This window comes from Malus domestica, chromosome 04 (assembly GCF_042453785.1).
Source record: "Malus domestica chromosome 04, GDT2T_hap1".
NCBI lineage: Eukaryota > Viridiplantae > Streptophyta > Magnoliopsida > Rosales > Rosaceae > Malus > Malus domestica.
Window position 1 is genome coordinate 17377359 of NC_091664.1, and position 17286 is coordinate 17394644.

General features: G+C 38.0%; 1 protein-coding gene and 1 long non-coding RNA gene across 2 annotated transcripts; both read right to left on the reverse strand.

The window, feature by feature from the left end:
• Positions 1-4632: 4632 nt before the first annotated feature.
• LOC103419282 (phenylalanine ammonia-lyase 1-like) lies at positions 4633-7968 on the reverse strand. Its single transcript, XM_008357397.4, has 2 exons — positions 7350-7968; positions 4633-6521 (listed from the first exon to the last, which is right to left on the reverse strand). The coding sequence occupies exons 1-2, from the start codon at positions 7760-7762 to the stop codon at positions 4772-4774; spliced, it is 2163 nt and encodes a 720-aa protein (XP_008355619.2). The 5' UTR covers positions 7763-7968; the 3' UTR covers positions 4633-4771.
• Positions 7969-15713: 7745 nt separating this feature from the next.
• LOC103433227 (uncharacterized) lies at positions 15714-17045 on the reverse strand. The gene is made up of 3 exons (XR_529100.4): positions 16815-17045; positions 16480-16695; positions 15714-16398 (listed from the first exon to the last, which is right to left on the reverse strand). It is a non-coding gene; the product is annotated as an uncharacterized lncRNA (long non-coding RNA).
• Positions 17046-17286: the final 241 nt, after the last annotated feature.

Below are 17286 nucleotides of genomic sequence, written 5' to 3' on the forward strand. Positions count from 1 at the left end.
AAAAACAAAAAAGACAATAAGAAAAAAAGAAGGTTGATTGAAAATAACACAAGAAGCACAATGTTTGGACATAAACAGAACAAGGTACGGATAGATAATGGGCAGATTTTTCACCTCAAAGTATAAGTGGTAAAGTTGGAGAAGCCACATTTGAGTGTTAATTAATGTGAAGGCAAATTTTGTTGGGAGTATGTGATAATCAAACTGCTCTCTTGAGGTCTTCATTTTGAAAACTTGTGAGCTCCTTTTTTATATGAACCTTAAATTAATCTTATGACAAATTAAGCTATCAACTTAAATAATTCCTGTTACTCTGGAACACAATAATGAGTGTAGATTTTGTTTGTGCCCGTTTGGGGAATATGTGGTCTCGCCTTCGAGCAATGATTTTGTGGTCTCGTCTTTTAGCTGTGACTTTATATGGTCTCGTTCTCCTGGAATGACGTTGTATGGTTTCGCTCATCTGCGAAGATCGGTGTGTGCACTAGTATTGGTTTGTTGCATCTATCGTTCTTGTGACAAATTTGTATATTGGTGCACCTTGCGTATGGTAGCCTTGTAGGGGTTTTTTATTAATCGCTTGTTTGTACAAATTCACTAAGTGTATTGGTCACTAGAGCAATGTACCTAATTGGCACCCTTGTATTTGTTTGTGATGACCAATAAAATACCGCTATCATTTCTTGTAAAAAAAAACAATATTATGCGAAATGATTAAATTAAAAAAAATTAAAAGGTTCTTGCGTGAAACCTTCCGTCTTCTTCCTCTACAATCTCTCTCCTCGACATCTCCTTCCTCTCTCCATCTCTCCCCTTCTCTCCTCCTGAGTTTTTTGTTTTTTTCTTTTGCGTATGAAAAAGAGAGGGGGATCTGTTTTAAAACTTTTCCTGTCTTTGGAAAATTTCATGTAAAAAAGGTTCATTCGTTCAAGAAGGGATTCCAAATTTCGAAACTACACATCTCAATTTTTTGGGTGCTTTGTAACTAACTAGGTTTGAATTATTGATAAAAGATGGTGTTAACGCTCATAATTGTAAGTTTAAAAAACTTAACAAATAACCCCTCTAGCGCTTGGGACCGAAGCTATGAAATAAATGACACATGATATAAATAGTTTATCTCTCAAAACTGGGCTATGTCCACTGCATATATACATATATATTTGTTTGAGATTACAAATGTTACTTGAAAATGGCGCAAAACTCTTAATTGGCATGGTGAAGCTGTAAAGCAGTATGTCCCCTTTCACCCAACTAGCCCCCTCCCTTCTCTCTACCTTCCTTTTTTTGTTTTATAAGCAAAACCACCATCTAAGTGTGTGTCCCAATGAGAAGATGATGCGACATCCTCCCAACCACTCAACAAATATCTAGACTAACAAATATCTAGTCTTGATTAACGTATCATCATGTAGTGGTCGTTTGTAGAGCCCTTGGGGTGGTGGTCGTCCGTAGAGCACTATGCATGCCTAGCACTACATGCCAAACACTCTGCCTAGCACTACTCTAGTGGTCCTGATAAAGCATTCTGGCCTAGTCTTAGCACCATGGTTGTGGTCTCAGCCTAACACCATCTTAGTCACTGTTCTAAAAATTCCCATCTAAGCACTAGTCAGTTGACCATCGCCTCAATTAATCCTTAGCCGTTTAAAGATTAAGAAATGACGCCTAGACTTGCTTAGGTGCCCACCTAACCCGTCCAGACCCACCCAGACACCCGCCTAGGTTGTGACTCTCACTTACACAGAAAATATATAACTTTCATTTTTGCATTTTATCTTTTTCAATAAATTGTAAGAGATTTGTTGAATACATAGAAAATATACAATGTTCATTTTGCATTTTATGTTGTAATACTTTATAATCTATATGTCATTCTATTTTGCAATTTATGTATTTCAATGAAATTATGTATTTTTAAGTATAATCAGACATTTATTTATACGATTTATATAATATATTTACTTAAATCCACCTAGTCAGTCTAGGCCCCGCTTAGCCGCTTAGGCGCTAGGCTCCAGCCCGTCGCCCAACTAGCACCTAACGTTTTTTAAAATCTTGATTCTAGCACAACATATCTAGCACTTAGCCTAGCACTAAGCCTAGCACAACATGCCTAGCATTTAGCCTAGCACAAAATGCCTAGCACTTTTGAGATGGCATATCGTGTGCTAAAGAGTTGTCTCCTCTTAACCACTAAGGTCTTGGTCCTTCGTTCTTCCTATGGGCCTTGGTCTTCTCTCCTTTCCTTAGGCCTTTGTCGGGCCTCCTCTTGGGCCTACATCGTTTCTAGGGACCGAAAAAGATCCTACGTTAACAAATGGGATGAAATTGGATGTGTAAAGTTATTAAGATTTTCTACAATTGGATTTGCTGAGCTTAGATATTTGATGAGGAGATTAGGTTTTGCATGGAAGGGATTAGACATGACATGAAACCTTCTTAAAATCTTTTTTTTCGTTTTTGTTTTATCAATTAGTATTCTATATTCGTGTAACAAATATTATTTAAGTTGATAGTTTAATTTATTGTAAGATTAATTTGATGGCTTATATAAAAAAGACCTTACAAGTTCTCAAAATGAGAACCTTAGGAAAGCAGATCTAATGTTTTGAGAACCTTAGGAGTGCAGCTCTGATGTGGTTATTCTGCTATATCAAATAATTAACTGTGAATGGTTCCATAAGCTCACAAGAAATTATTGATCAAAAATGTGGAAACTAATCTAGGATAGAGAAGTCTTTTTTTTTTTTTTTTTTTGTCGGAGAAAGTGTATTTCATTAAGCAGTCCAAAAGGACACGCAAAACATAAAAGTTAAAAAGACCAAAAAAAAAAAGGGGTTTCCACCAAGCCTAACTGGAATTAGGACTGACAGCTAAAGGAAAAGGTTATGTTGTTTGTCATTAGGGCGAGAGAAATGAAAGAGAGGACAGAGAAAAGGAAGAGATTGCTTGCTACCAGCCTTTTATTTGTTTGTTTGGCGTGTATGAGAGAAGTAGGGATGGCAACGGGGCGGATGGGGTTCAGATATGTCATCTCTATACCCGAACCCGTTTATTTTTCCCAAATCCGAAACCGTAGAATCCCCGAACGGATTTTCCCCATAACCAAATCCATTAGGTAACAGATTTTCTATCGGGCAACGGTTTTTCCCATTATAATATTTTTATATTTTTATATTATTAATTAAATAGTAAATTTTAAATAAAAAATTAAATAGATTACTTATACAATGCATATACATCATATATTACTAAAGGGAATTGTTATTAGCACTTCAAAAATCTCATTTTACACTCCAAACTTTCTATATTAGGAAAGAAAAATACACTTGTGAGGAGTGTAGAATGAGATTTTTGGAGTGCCAATAATACTTCTCATACTAAATAGTGTTATTAATACAATTGATACAAATAATGCGTGTGATAAATATTGTTAAAAACGAGATTAATACTATTAATAATTGATAAGAATATAATTTGTATTATTAATGATTATTGATAACTCTCTTCTCTATATAATAAATATTGATATTTTTTTATTAATTCAAAACAGTTCAGTTTCAGGGATGGGTTCGGGACGGATACCCCAATAATCATAACCAAACCCAAAATCGAAAAATTTACCCGACGGTTACCCATAACCGTAAAATACCCGAAAGTTAATCCCCGAAACCGAATCGTTCGGATCGGTTACCTACAGAGAACGGGTTTGACGGGTCAAATTGCCATCCCTAGAGAGAAGGTCAAGACAAATCCTTGCCTCGAAAGAAACTTACCTATAGTCGAAGAAAAGTCTTTGATTCGGACATTACGTGGTGCAGGTTGTTAGGCCAAGACACAGTCGATAGGACCAAGAAGGAGCGTGGGTGAGGCCGGAAAATAGAGGCTGGGCATTGGTGGACATAGGTCATGTGTTGTTATATATTTTAATTTTTTTATATAATGCTTAATTGACTTATGATACTGTCACATTGGCACTTCCCTTGTATAGAAGTCCTTGTGATTTCTCTAGTGCTAAACGAGGTGCACTTTATTCACCCTTTTCGGTCCACCCTTATTGCAAACATGAAGCAAGTAAATTACTTCTTTTAAAGCTTTCGTTTTAGCAATTTCTTCCACCAATATCCAATTTTCTTACCCTTATATTTGACCTGTGAAAAAGTTCATCTCTACGGCTTGGTGTTGTCAGCCACGAGGGAAACTCCCATTATTGAAATGCATCGCATATCCTTTTCTCTCCATCTGTCTCATCAAATGATTATTCACACAATGAGAGAGAGAAATAGAGAGAATGAGCAATGCAACATTCTGTTTCTGTAGGCTTAAAGGGTTAAACGGTTAGAAGATCTGATAATTTTTATCAACTTTTTCTTCTAAATTTCTCATTGAACTCAATTTCCAAATGCGAATTTTGTTATCAACACACAGATTACAACATGAAGTCACAAAAGAAAATAAAGATTTGCCAAATTAAAACTTTAGAAAATTGATTGCCTCATATCACAGATACTAATGTAACTGAGAGAGAGAGATAGATATTCGACATTTGCTGAAAAATTCCCCCGCCTAATTAAACACTATTTTCACTAATCAACCAAGAAGTAGTAATAACTAAGAAAGAACACAAAAAAGCAAAAACAGATGGTTTTACATTTTATTAGGTAAAAATAGGTATAGTCACACAGGTTAATTAACCAGCAATGCAATCAAACTTATGGACAAAGACGAAGTTGAATGTGAAGGAATGCAGCATTTAAACCGTGACGTGCTAACAGATAGGCAGAGGTGCGCCGTTCCAACCCTCGAGGCAACCCAGAATTGGGTCGATAATCTTACCCTGGCAGATGGCTTGGAACACCTTGTCACACTCCTCGCCCGGTGACCTGACCTTCTCCCCGGTTAGGTACTCTCCCCCCAACTCCTCCCTCACAAACTTGTACAAGGGATAAGATCTGCATTCCGCAATCCTGTTTGGAACTGCAGCATTTCCGCTCTCAATTGCACTCCTTGCACTCTCAACCTCTTTAGGCAAAAGCGCTTTCAGCTCTTCCTCGAAAGCTCCAATCTTTTGGAAGATCGAAGTGCTTGCATTCTTCTCACTCTCGCCATTTGTCAAAGCATGTTCAACCAGCACTTCCCTTAGTTTTTGCATCAATGGGTAAGTGGCACTGCAGGGATCGTCAATGTAGGCAAAAACATACTCCCTATCGACAACTTTAAGCAGATCCTTCTCACAGAACCTTGAGGGGTGAAGCTCTCCATTAACCCCAGTTGTTAAAGTCCTCTTTGCTACTTGGCTCACCGTGTTCTTCACAGTGTTCCTCAAGTTCTCCTCCAAATGCCTCAAATCTATGGACTGACAAAGCGCAACCAAAAATGTGGAAGACATGAGCTTCAAGATATCAACAGCTTCAGCTGTTTTCCTTGAAGAGATCAACCCCAAAGAGTTAACATCTTGGTTGTGCTGCTCAGCACTCTGGACATGGTTAGTTACCGGATTTGCGAGAAACTGCAGCTCGGAACAATAAGATGCCATGGCGATTTCAGCCCCCTTGAAACCGTAATCCAAGCTAGGATTCCTGCCTCCCGACAGATTTGAAGGCAAACCATTGTTGTAAAAGTCATTGACAAGTTCAGAAAATTGTGCAAACATGAGCTTGCCAATGGATGCAATCGCCAAGCGAGTGTTGTCCATGGAAACCCCAATTGGGGTCCCCTGGAAGTTGCCTCCATGTAAGGCCTTGTTCCTCGAAACATCAATCAAAGGGTTGTCATTAACCGAGTTGATCTCCCTCTCAATGGATTTGGTGGAGAAACGAATCACTTCAATTTGAGGTCCCAGCCACTGAGGTGATGTTCGGAGAGCGTAGCGATCCTGCTTTGGCTTCTGCAGGGGATCCTGCTCATGTAACTTCTTAGCAGCTTTGACATAAGAGCTGCCATCCAAAATATGTTCCATAATTGCAGCTGCCTCAATCTGTCCAGGGTGGTGCTTCAACTTGTGCGTCAAGTGATCAGTAAACTCCGGTTTCCCCTGCATCACTTCAGCGAAAATCGCTGATAAAATCTCCGCAAGCAATGCCAAAATGTTGGTCTCGAAAAGAACCGTGGAGGCCAAGCCAGAACCAACAGCAGTGCCGTTCACAAGAGCTAACCCTTCTTTAGGCTGCAACTCAAAAAACCCGGAATTGATCCCTACTAGCTCAAAAGCTTCTGAGGCATTGAGGGTCTGCCCATTTGGTCCGACAGCTTTGGAATTAGGCCTGCCGGTGAGTAATCCGGCAATGTAGGATAGCGGGACAAGATCTCCGGAGGCGGTAATAGTACCGCGTAGGGGCAAGCATGGAGTAACGTTGTTGTTCAGGAACTTGGTGATGGCTTCCAAGATTTCGAATCTTATGCCGGAGTAGCCTTGGAGGAGTGTGTTGATTCGGACCAACATGGCTGCTCTTGTTGCTTGGTGTGGCAGTGTGTGGCCTGATTCTGTAGCACTTCCAAACACTCCAGCGTTCAAGAATCTGAACAAAGAAAATTAAGCCACAATTAGAAGCCATAATTTGATGAATAACCCAAAATTAAGGGCTTAAAAACAAAGGTGCTACTGCAACAACAATCAACTACAGTATAGTTAGAGATTGGAAAGTTCCGGTTGATTGTCGCAATATGTATCGATGTAATTGGTGAAAAATTATTAGTTTAATTAACTTTTAAGAAGATATTTTTAGATGAATTGTTACTTTGTTACAACACGTATCGGTGTAAGATCTGATGAAAACAGATCTTTTACATATAAAATGTTGTGTTTACATCGTGCTTTGATTGTAAAGTTTATTAATCAAATACCTTTTTACTAGATTTGAATATGTGGATTTATAGTTAGAGATGGGAAAGTCCCAAATGATTGTGCTTAGCAAATTCTCTAAACTTTGAACTGCAACAACTCATGACAAACAATATTAATTGGTCACAAAATAATTTGTCACACTTAGCTGGTTTCCCAAGTCAACCCGTTATGACTCGGGTTAACTCGACCAATTCAACTCGGTCTCCACTCACTCCACATGCCAGTAATTAACAATGCTAAACCCCTGAACCCTCACCAACCACAATCCTCCTAACTCCTTCACCATACACCGAGTCAACTCGGCCGAGGCAAAATTATAGGTACTTGCAAGGCAAGTGATGGTAATAAAAAAGAGTGATGGAAAGGGACTGGCTGACTCCGAAAATACCTGATCCACCGTTTTTGGTATATCGTTAATGTCTTTTTCATATTAGTTAATACATTAATAAAATATCGACAATGGAACAGGTACTGTAAATTGATGCTCGGTAGTTTAGCTTACCTAATTAGCTCCTTTTGAAGGGCAGCTCCTTTGTTTGTTCTCCGGTGGGAGGTTGCACCAAACCCGGTGGTGACACCGTAGCTGTCAGTCCCCTTACCCATGCTATCCATGACCCAATCACTGCTGGCCTTGACCCCAGCCCTAGCCGACTCAGACAGCTCAACCTTGACCCCGGTGTCATGAGTGGCTATGGCTGCAACTTGGGAAATGGTGAGACTCTCTCCGCCGAGCTTCACCACCGGCTTTCTGTACTCGGCCACCATACGCTTCACTTCATCCAAGTGGCTCCCTTTTAGTGAATCAGCCACTAGACCCCAGTTCAATGGGTCCTTTTTAATGCACAGCTGGGACTCCGACACTCCGTTCTGGTGGTGGCCGTTTTGACCATTTTGCGTGATGGTTTTCGCCTCCATGTTAATTACGAGAAACTGAAAACTCAAAAACTCTAAAAACCGAGGGAAGTAGAAGCGAGGAAGGTGTTTAAAGAAAGTGGTGAAAAGATAAAAAGGTGGTGGTGGACCGTTGGTGGAGTGTTGGTTTTTGAGGAGTGGAGGGAGGGAGGAGGAGGTTTAAATAGAGAGGAGGGGGTAAGTGGAAGGAAAGGATGGGGTTTTGAAACGACTCATATTTGGGAAGTGGCTTGGTAGGTGAGCATAAGGGTGGCAGAGAGCCACACGCGGGTTGGTTGAAAATTCAATGTAGCTGTGCGATGGTGGCATGATCCATCGGTGGAGAGGTTCTTGCAACGTGGCTACTGAGGTGGACGATTGGACGACCGTATGCTTTGTTGGTTGCTTTGGGTTTCTGGGGTAGGAGGAGATGAAAGTGTTTGGTGGGGATTGTTGTTAGTGTGAAAAAGGAAAAACTATATATAAAATGAATATTTATGGTCAACTTGTATGTGTATGGAATAAGGAGGGGCACTTAGAGCAACTCCACCGGGATCAATAGCCCGATGGACAAGCAATTTTTTTGACCCAATAGCCCCAGCTCCTTGCTCCAGCCCATGCAGGTAATTGGGTTGAGGGGGGCCCGAGTGAAAGGCCCGGCTCGAATCAGTGGCCCGAGAGCCTAAGGTCAAATGATGCATGGTCAGCCACGTATAAAAAAATTTGCGTCAGGCGCGTGTCGCATACGTGCGCGTGGGGGCGCGTCACCTACAACTTTTCAGTCAATGGGGCCCGCGATGCAGACAGCTGAAATGTTACCGTTGGTGGGCTGGCACGTTCTCGTCCATTGGATTTCAACGGTTACTTTTTTTATCAGCTATTGGATTTGAGATCAACGGTCCAAGTTATTCGCCTTTAAATTTAAAAAAAAAAATTCACATTAAAAAATTCAGATATGTTATCGTGTGCCACGTGGCACAATCTGGAGGGTTGGATTTCAAAATTTTTTTAATCCAACGGCAGCTACTGTTCATTAAAGGCATTTATTGTTCACTTGGGGGATTCAATAGTAAGTTACCCTAAGGGGCATTTGATACGCTGGAGTTGCTCTTATATCTAATGAGATAAATATACGTGGCTGTGTTGGTTATCTATAATGGTGAGGGCAACCACATAAATGGTGACATGGATGAACATTTGTTGATGTCAATTTGGAGTACAAAGTAAGAAAACCATTGCCTTCTTCGGAATAGGATTTTCTCCCCCTATTTCCTTCCCCTTCCTTCATTTCCTAATTGAACGGTTACTATTAAGACACGTTAATATTTGATATTAATTTTTTTTATAGAAACAACAAGACAAAAAGCAAAGTAGTTGCTTATATTATTACCGAGTGAAATTTCCATTTGGCTAGGTACTTCTTTCGATTAACAAATTATATTGTTCTACGTTTTTACTTGAATTAGTTTTGAGGGTTCCTTAATTTAATGTTATCTAAATATGATCAATAACATTTATTTATTTATTTATTAAATGAGTTAGCTCCCACCACATATTTATTACAGATTAATTCTCTTTTCCACTAAGTCTCAGTATCAAATCACATGTGTACTTTTGGCCTTCGAGAAATAGTACGCCAAAGCATAATTTTTTTGTCAAAAAGATAGATTACAAAATCGAATTGAGAGATTTACATCTTCTGTAAGAATATTTATGACAGATTAATTATCTTCTCCATGAAGTCTTGGTAAGCACATGAGTACATTTGAAACCTGACATATATACCAACACACCACATGCGCATTATTGCAAAAATTACTACATAATCGATATAAATTTATTTTCAAGATGGGTCATGGACTACCCTAGTCTCCATGTGGCTCCGCCACTGTTTAACCTACAGGTGAAACAGTATGCCGAAGCATAATTAATTATTGACCCCAAAACATACATCCGTAAGAATTTAAACTCCAGCTAAAAATTTCAAAACTTTGCTCTTTTTTCACTAGACCAAACCTCTCAGGTTTACAGTCCATTCTATTATTCACAAGCAATTAAAGACAACCAAACAATTTGACGGTTTTGCATGCACATGCACACTTGCTAGCATGTAGCCGAAAAAAAGAAACAAGCTTATGGCATGTGTTAACTACTAAAATGATTGTTTATAACTTCTCGATATTTTTAAGAAAAAAATAAGCTTATTAATTCATTTGGTTCGTTAGTTAAAGACTTCGAGTCCTCTAACTAGATAAATAAAGACTTGTTGCAGTCATATTTAGAATAGAAATGTGATTGTGTAAATCCTAGGGAATCTGGGAAAATATCTTATATTCCTATTAGGATTAGATTACCTATTAAATATTGTAATCCTAAAGGGAAAGGTTTTACCCTTCCTACTACTATAAATAAAGGCACAATGGGGTGAATCAAACACACCTCTCAATTCAATATTGCCGAACCCCTCTCTCTCTCTAAACCCTAGATCATTCAATCAAATAGGCTTACAACACGTTATCAGCACGCTCTTGCCAGAAGCTGAGGAATTGAAGCATCGTTGGAGAAGGCTATCATCCACCAAATTCAAAGGCTTATTCGTTTTCTGCTAATCAGGTATACTTAAAATAAAAGAAGATATTTGAAACGTCCACGAAGCATGAAAACATTCCCCATGATGCATGAACCCCTCTATGTTTATATTTTCTTTTTGATATATATATATATATATATATATATATATATATATTGTACATGTTCATATATTTGTCAATATATATATTTGTTTCATGCATCGCACAATTAAATTGTTATGTGGAATTTGTGAGTCAAAGTACAAAATTAAATTAGAAGCAAATATGGGTTTCCTAAACCCTAAGGGATTTGAAGAAAAAAAAAAGGGAAATTGGGCATGGTGCGGCACACCCACCGCACCACCATTATGCATACTGATACCAGGCCTCGGCCTGAGGTCCAAATGGATGGGCCTGTAGCCCTTCACCCTTGCACCGTGGCCCGTAGCCACGCAACAAACCCAAGCCCGTAGCCTTCATTCAAATCCAGCCCAGTTGGCTGGGTGTTTCCCACGGCATGCACCAGCCTACAATGTTGTGCCTTTTCTCCCGTAACCCAAACCTGCAAGCCAGCTTTCGCTAGACCTACCCGTGCCACCCCGTAGGCCCTTGGGCCTGTCCCGTCTCTAGACCCGTGGCCTGCAGCCACCCCACGGGCTGCTTTAGCAGTCACCCGAGCTTTTTGGTCACGGAACCAAGCCCAAATTATTTTGGGGCTATATTTTCGATCCAATAATATTATTTAGCTTCTACAATCGACCCGGTATGGCCTGATTTATTGAATTAATTAAAAGTGACCTGCAGTCCATTAATCTGATAATGAATCCAAAATTATTGACCTGAAGATCACTTTTGGGCATTAACGATTCAATAATTTATTTTTGTACTTTGAACCGTCACATACTTTCGTAGTGACGAATCTCTCACACTTGAGTTCCCGAAGAACCTCAAATCCACTATATCCAAATTAGTATATTGCATTCTGTGTTTTTTTGCAGGAACCTCTCGTTATGAACTAATTGTTCATAAAACTAAATTGAACCTGTAGTTTCAAATTTAGTGCCTTTGAAACCCGAAGTTTTCATTCAAAACATACCACATGAAACCCGTAGTTTTCATGCATAAATTAAACCACTACATGTCTATAGAACCTGTATGTTCTACGATATATGTCTATGGCTTACCATATGACTAATCACGTTTTCTCCCTCAGTTTTAGGGACATGTCGAACTTGAACAAGCTCGATTTCTCCGCTCTAGAAGTCTCTGGAAGAAACTAGCTGAAGTGGGTTCAAGACGTGAAGCTCCATCTCACTGCAAAGGGTATTAGAGCCACCATCGAGGCACCTACTGCCGATAAACCTGTTGACGAAGCTCAGAAGCCTATTGCAATGATCTTCATCCGAAGACACATTCATGATGCACTGCAGACTGAGTATCTCGCTGAGGAAGACCCATGCACCCTCTGGCTTGCTCTGGCCAACCGTTTCGATCATCAGAAAGACATATACTTGCCTGAAGCAAGACACAATTGGCAGCATCTCCGTTTCCAGGACTTACCTTTTTTATTTATGTGAAGAAAAAAAAATTGTGGACAAATAAAAAATATCCAAACCGATAGTCTATGATATTGCTCCGTAAGTCTTTGTATTTAGTGGGCAAGGTGGTTGAAACTTGAAACAGTACCACAGCGTTCGGATCATCTGTGCCATTTTGGTGCATATCATTTTGATATGGGTAATGATAGAGAGATTAAATTTAGAAATAAAATTTACAAACTAAATGATATGTCACCAATAGGAATGAACACGTTTATCAATGTTTAAGTAATAAACCAATCATCAACTTCCATGTTCTTTAATTTCAAAAATTTTGCCCACAAATTTAATTTCCCTAACATTGTCGTTTTGCTATTCATCAAGTCTAAGTCAAAGGGAGCCATGACTCGTGGTGAATACTTCAACGCCAGAGACAGAGAGAGATTATTGGTTCCCTCTATTTCCTAAACAATACATAATTTGGTACAATTACACTAGTTGAAATTCACACACTGTATGTATAAACCTAAGAAAATATAAAGAATGTGTGTCAATCATTGTTCTAAAAATCCTCGTCCAGGCGCTAGGCGGCTAGCCACCGCCCCGATTAATGCCTAGGCATTTGAAAATTAAGAAAGGGCGCCTAGACCTGATGAGGCACCCGCCTAGACCGTCCAAACCCGCCTAGGCACCCGCTTAGGTTGCGACTCATTTAGACAGAAAATAGATCACTTTCATTTTGTACTTTAATTTTTTCAATAAATTGTAAGAGACTTGCTGAATAGTTAAATGAACACACATTATATGCGTGTTCCCCATGTTTTCATTATGTTCCTATAGTTTATAATATATGTCATTCTATTTGAAGTTTATGATGAAATTATATATATTTTAAGTATAAACAGACACTTATTTATACGAAATATAATAGATTTATTTAAATTCACCTAGTCTACCTAGGCGCCCGCCTAGACCCCTCTAGCCGCCTAGGCGCTAGGCCCCAACCCGCCACCCAACTAGCGCCTAGCGTCTTTTAGAACCTTGGTGTCAATTAGCATTTACCTCAATCCTTCTAACAAGTAACATTGGGTAAAATATGACGTTTCTATTATAATTGTTAACATAGGATGGAATTTTGTATGACTTTAAATAGGCTATTCTTTTATAGAGTATTACTTTATATCAGTTTTATTGTACTTGCATCCCTCCATATAGGTATGTATATATCCCAACTTTTTGTAAATAACGTATCTTCACCGTGTACATGTTATAATTGAGACTGTCCAATTTCTTAATCATTATTTTTGAAGATCATCTCTACAAAAAATCAGTTGAATTAGAGATCGTTTATGCATCCAAATGTATGGAACAAATCAATAGTGCGAGTACCAAATAACATATTTATAGTGAACCGTCCATTTACTTAGTACACCTAGATAACTAAATGAACTTTGATTCAAATAGGTTTTTTTAAGGGACAATATATCTTCAAATGAAGATTAAGAAATTAAACTGTTTCAGGTATGAAATTTACATGGTGAAGATACGTTATTCGTAAGGGGTAAGATATGTTCATTCCCCCATGAAATTGCATGTATTATTCTATTTAATTTTAGTATACTAAAAATAAGATGTATCATATCGGTATTGTAATATACTTAGTACTACGGTATAGTGATATTCTTCTACACTGGTAAGTGAGAGGTCTTAGATTCGATTCTTGCCAAAAGCGAATTTAAACCACATTATTGCTAGCCCATTGTAAAGCTTAATCCATGACTTTAAGTCTTTTAACTATATAAATAAAGACTTTCCTTTTTTATTTATGTGAATAAAAAATAATAAAAAGAACTTCAAAACTTTACATTTTAACCAAAAATCATCTATTAACTTAATTTACTGATAAAGACAAAAAAAAAACATAAAATATAAGCATGTGTGCCCAGCGCGCGTTAAGTTTCATAAACAATGTAGTAAGTTTCATAAACAATGTAGTAAGTTTCATAAACAGTGTAGTACCGTTAAATTTTATAAACAATGTAGTTCCGTTAAGTTTCATAAACAGTATGTGTGAGGATGCGCGGGTCCCAAGCGTCAGTATTTTTTTTTAATATTAAAATTTAAGTTTTTTTTGTCCTTTTTATTAAAGTATAAGAGTTTTTCATTAAAATTTAAGTCTTTTTCATTAAATAAAGTTATAGCATGATTTTTTGTTAAAATAAACTTGGCCCAAGTTCTTTTCATGAAAGTTCCCAATTGTGGACACATAAAAATATTTCCAAACCGATGGTCTCATGAAATTGCTTCGTAAGTCTTTGTACATATAGTGGGCAAAGGTGGTTGAAACAATACCACAGCGTTCGGATCATCTGTGCCATTTCGGTGCATATCATTATATTCCTCAGTCAAAGGGACTGCTATGACTCAAGGGGAGTCTAAAAGGTCTCCTACTACAATGTGGATGCACCAACTGGGAAGATGATCAAGTTTGACTTCGACGCCAGGGAAAGAGAGATTATTGGTTCCCCCTATTTCCTTAACATTACATAATTTGGTATAATTACACTAGATGAAATTCACACGCTGTATGTATAAATTTAAGAAAATATAAAGAACATGTATCAATTAGCATACCATGCATTTATCTCAATCCGTCTAACAAGTAACAACGATAACATTGTAGAAATACATTTGAGTAACATAGGACGTTTGGAAACTATTACAATTGTTAACATAGGACGTATGACACTTGGTTCAGAGGTAACAACTCGATGTTTGGAGTAAGTGGCAAATTGAAGATTTTTTTTCTGTAAGTGGACAAAGTAAGCTTGTAAGTTACTTTTATTCAAAATTTTGAAATTCTGAATTTAGGTTAAATGATACATGTACTTTGATATGGTGTTATTGATGAAGTTGCCTTGTTGGTGAGCGTGTTTTGGCGATGATGGCGCCAGCAAAATTGATGAAGAAAGTTGGGACAGAGAAATTTGTGTGAAGTGGATAAATGGGTTTGATGAAGAAGAGAAGCAAAAAATGGTTATTGATTTCAGCACAATCCTATATAAAAACAAAAGGTTGTTGTCAATTTATTTAAGAATAATGCTTGGGAAACTAAGGACCAAAAGAGATGGCTTGGGGTCGCCAGCAGACGTTTGCTGTAGAAACAAAACGAAAAGGGAAAGCACATATGCGTGTGAAACAAAAACACGAAGGGTAGTGAATTTGTGTTTAAGTTCCACCAAGTTTTTTTTCTAAACAACTTCGCTGGTAGTGGGAGCCAAAGCTGATCTACTTAATTAATTAAGACCACCAAAAGATAAAGAAACACAAAGTTAACTTCACCTACTGCTTTTTAATTTGTACATATAAAGAATAATAGTGTTATCCACACACCTATTTTTACTTCTCACACACCCCTCTCAATCTTCGGATGTCGAATAGAATGGATTAAAGAAGATTAATGACAAAAAATTGACAAGGGTGTATGGAAAGTAAAAATAGGTGTGTGAATATCCTATAAAGAATACTAATGGGGTAATTAGTTAACATATCAACTTACTTTGGGAATTTACAGCATTTTAGTTTATTGTTGGTTTTATACAACAATATATTTACATTAAGTGAGTGAGGAATAAATTGGTTGCGAACTTGCTATTCTTGATATTCAAACGTCATACTTTTTACTTTCAAAGAATATCAATAGACCGTACTACTAAGTGACTCATTCTTTTAAAATTGAAAAACTTGTGTGATAAGTGTTTTCAGCATTCAATTGTTTAGTACTGATTTTTTATTTAAATAAAAACAATTACCTAACAAGTTTTTCAATTAAAAAAAAAAGTAAAAATAAGAAATTGAAAAAAAAAAGGTTATTAAGCGGTCTCTTGACTAAACATTAGGTTAAATAGAGCCTTTAAAGCAAGGAATTCACATTTTTTTTTAAATGCCCCATTTAAAATATAAAAAAATAGTTGTGGAGCCCACACCACAATTACAACTAATCATTAATCACTATATACATATTCAGTGAGCATTCCATCTGTCACAGTGACCCTGGCCAACCAAAAGCTCTGGTCGTATCTCTCGAAGTATTTCCGAGCTAACGTTGTTCCAAACAACGTGTGGGCCTCTGCCAGCTCTAATGCATTATCGTCAATGGCCTGCTAGAAGGTGTCAATATGCATCTCCTCTTTTAAGTTTGCTTCCTGCTAAGTCTCGTCCAGTTTTGATTGAATGGTTGCTCTGTCGACATCCAATGAACTTCACTCTGCCGCAAGTGTACACTCCGCGTTGTCATTGACCTTCAATGATTGTGCAAATTCGCCTCAAGATGAGCCACCTGCACGGCTAAGTAATCGATCCTCCTTTCTTCACAAAGCTACCGCTCTGATAGAACATCACACTTGAATATAAGTTTCTCAAAATTTGTGTTCCTTTCTTGCAATTGTCTCTCCAACTGAATTTGACGGCCTAGCTCAACCTTGCAAGCCGCTTCTACCATGAGGATCTTGTTCGTCTGGCTCTAGAATGCAGCCTCTGTCAAGGCATTAGCCTAGGGAGAAACATCCAAGATAGGTTAAGTATAGGAGCTAATGGAGGAATCAAGGATTAAAAGAAAATAAAGAAAACTTACCGCATAAGGAATCGGGTAGCAATTCCTCACCACATGGTCAAATTTGGAGATCATCTCCTCAAAGTCAATTTGGGAAATAGCTGAACAGAGTAAAGCCTAAGCATGTTTTGCGTTGTGAAGACCGCACACATTTGAAGGAAGCAACTCAAGTTAGACGATGTGTATTATTATTAGAGGTCTTCACAACTCGAATGCAGAAGATGGGCGAGGAAGCAACTACAAAATTCAAGTTAGACGATATGTATTATTAGAGATCTTTTATTGGAGGAAGCAACTCGAATGCAGAAAAGCACCGGAGTCAGATTATAGAGAGCGATGTCGAAGCAATCTAGTACCTGTTTTAAGAATAGGGATGGTGGGAATTTTAGTCCCAAATCCAGGTACCAAGGGTAGATCACGGTACATTGGCATTCTGAATTGGTAGGTGTAGGGAAAGGATTTCGAACATTGTGACCAGCCTCTCACTAGACGGTACAACCATTCAAGAGGTGTTGACGGAGACGAACAAAAGCTTTTTCTTCCTCTTTGTTACGCACCCTTACCATTGAGGGCTCAAACTGGAAATCGTAGTTAGCGGCAAGGGCAGGAAGCTTATTTAAGGGAGCAGCCATTAACGTCAAATCAAAGAAAGATTGAAGAAATTGAGCAAGGTGATGATGAAGGGTCGGAAAATTTTGAACGAATGATGTGCTAAAAAGTTCAATACTTTTGTTACAGGAAAAATTTGGGAATTTTTTAGAAGACAAATGAAGAGATCTGAAGATATTTAAGGAAGATAATTCGGAATCACCCAACTGTTAAATTTGG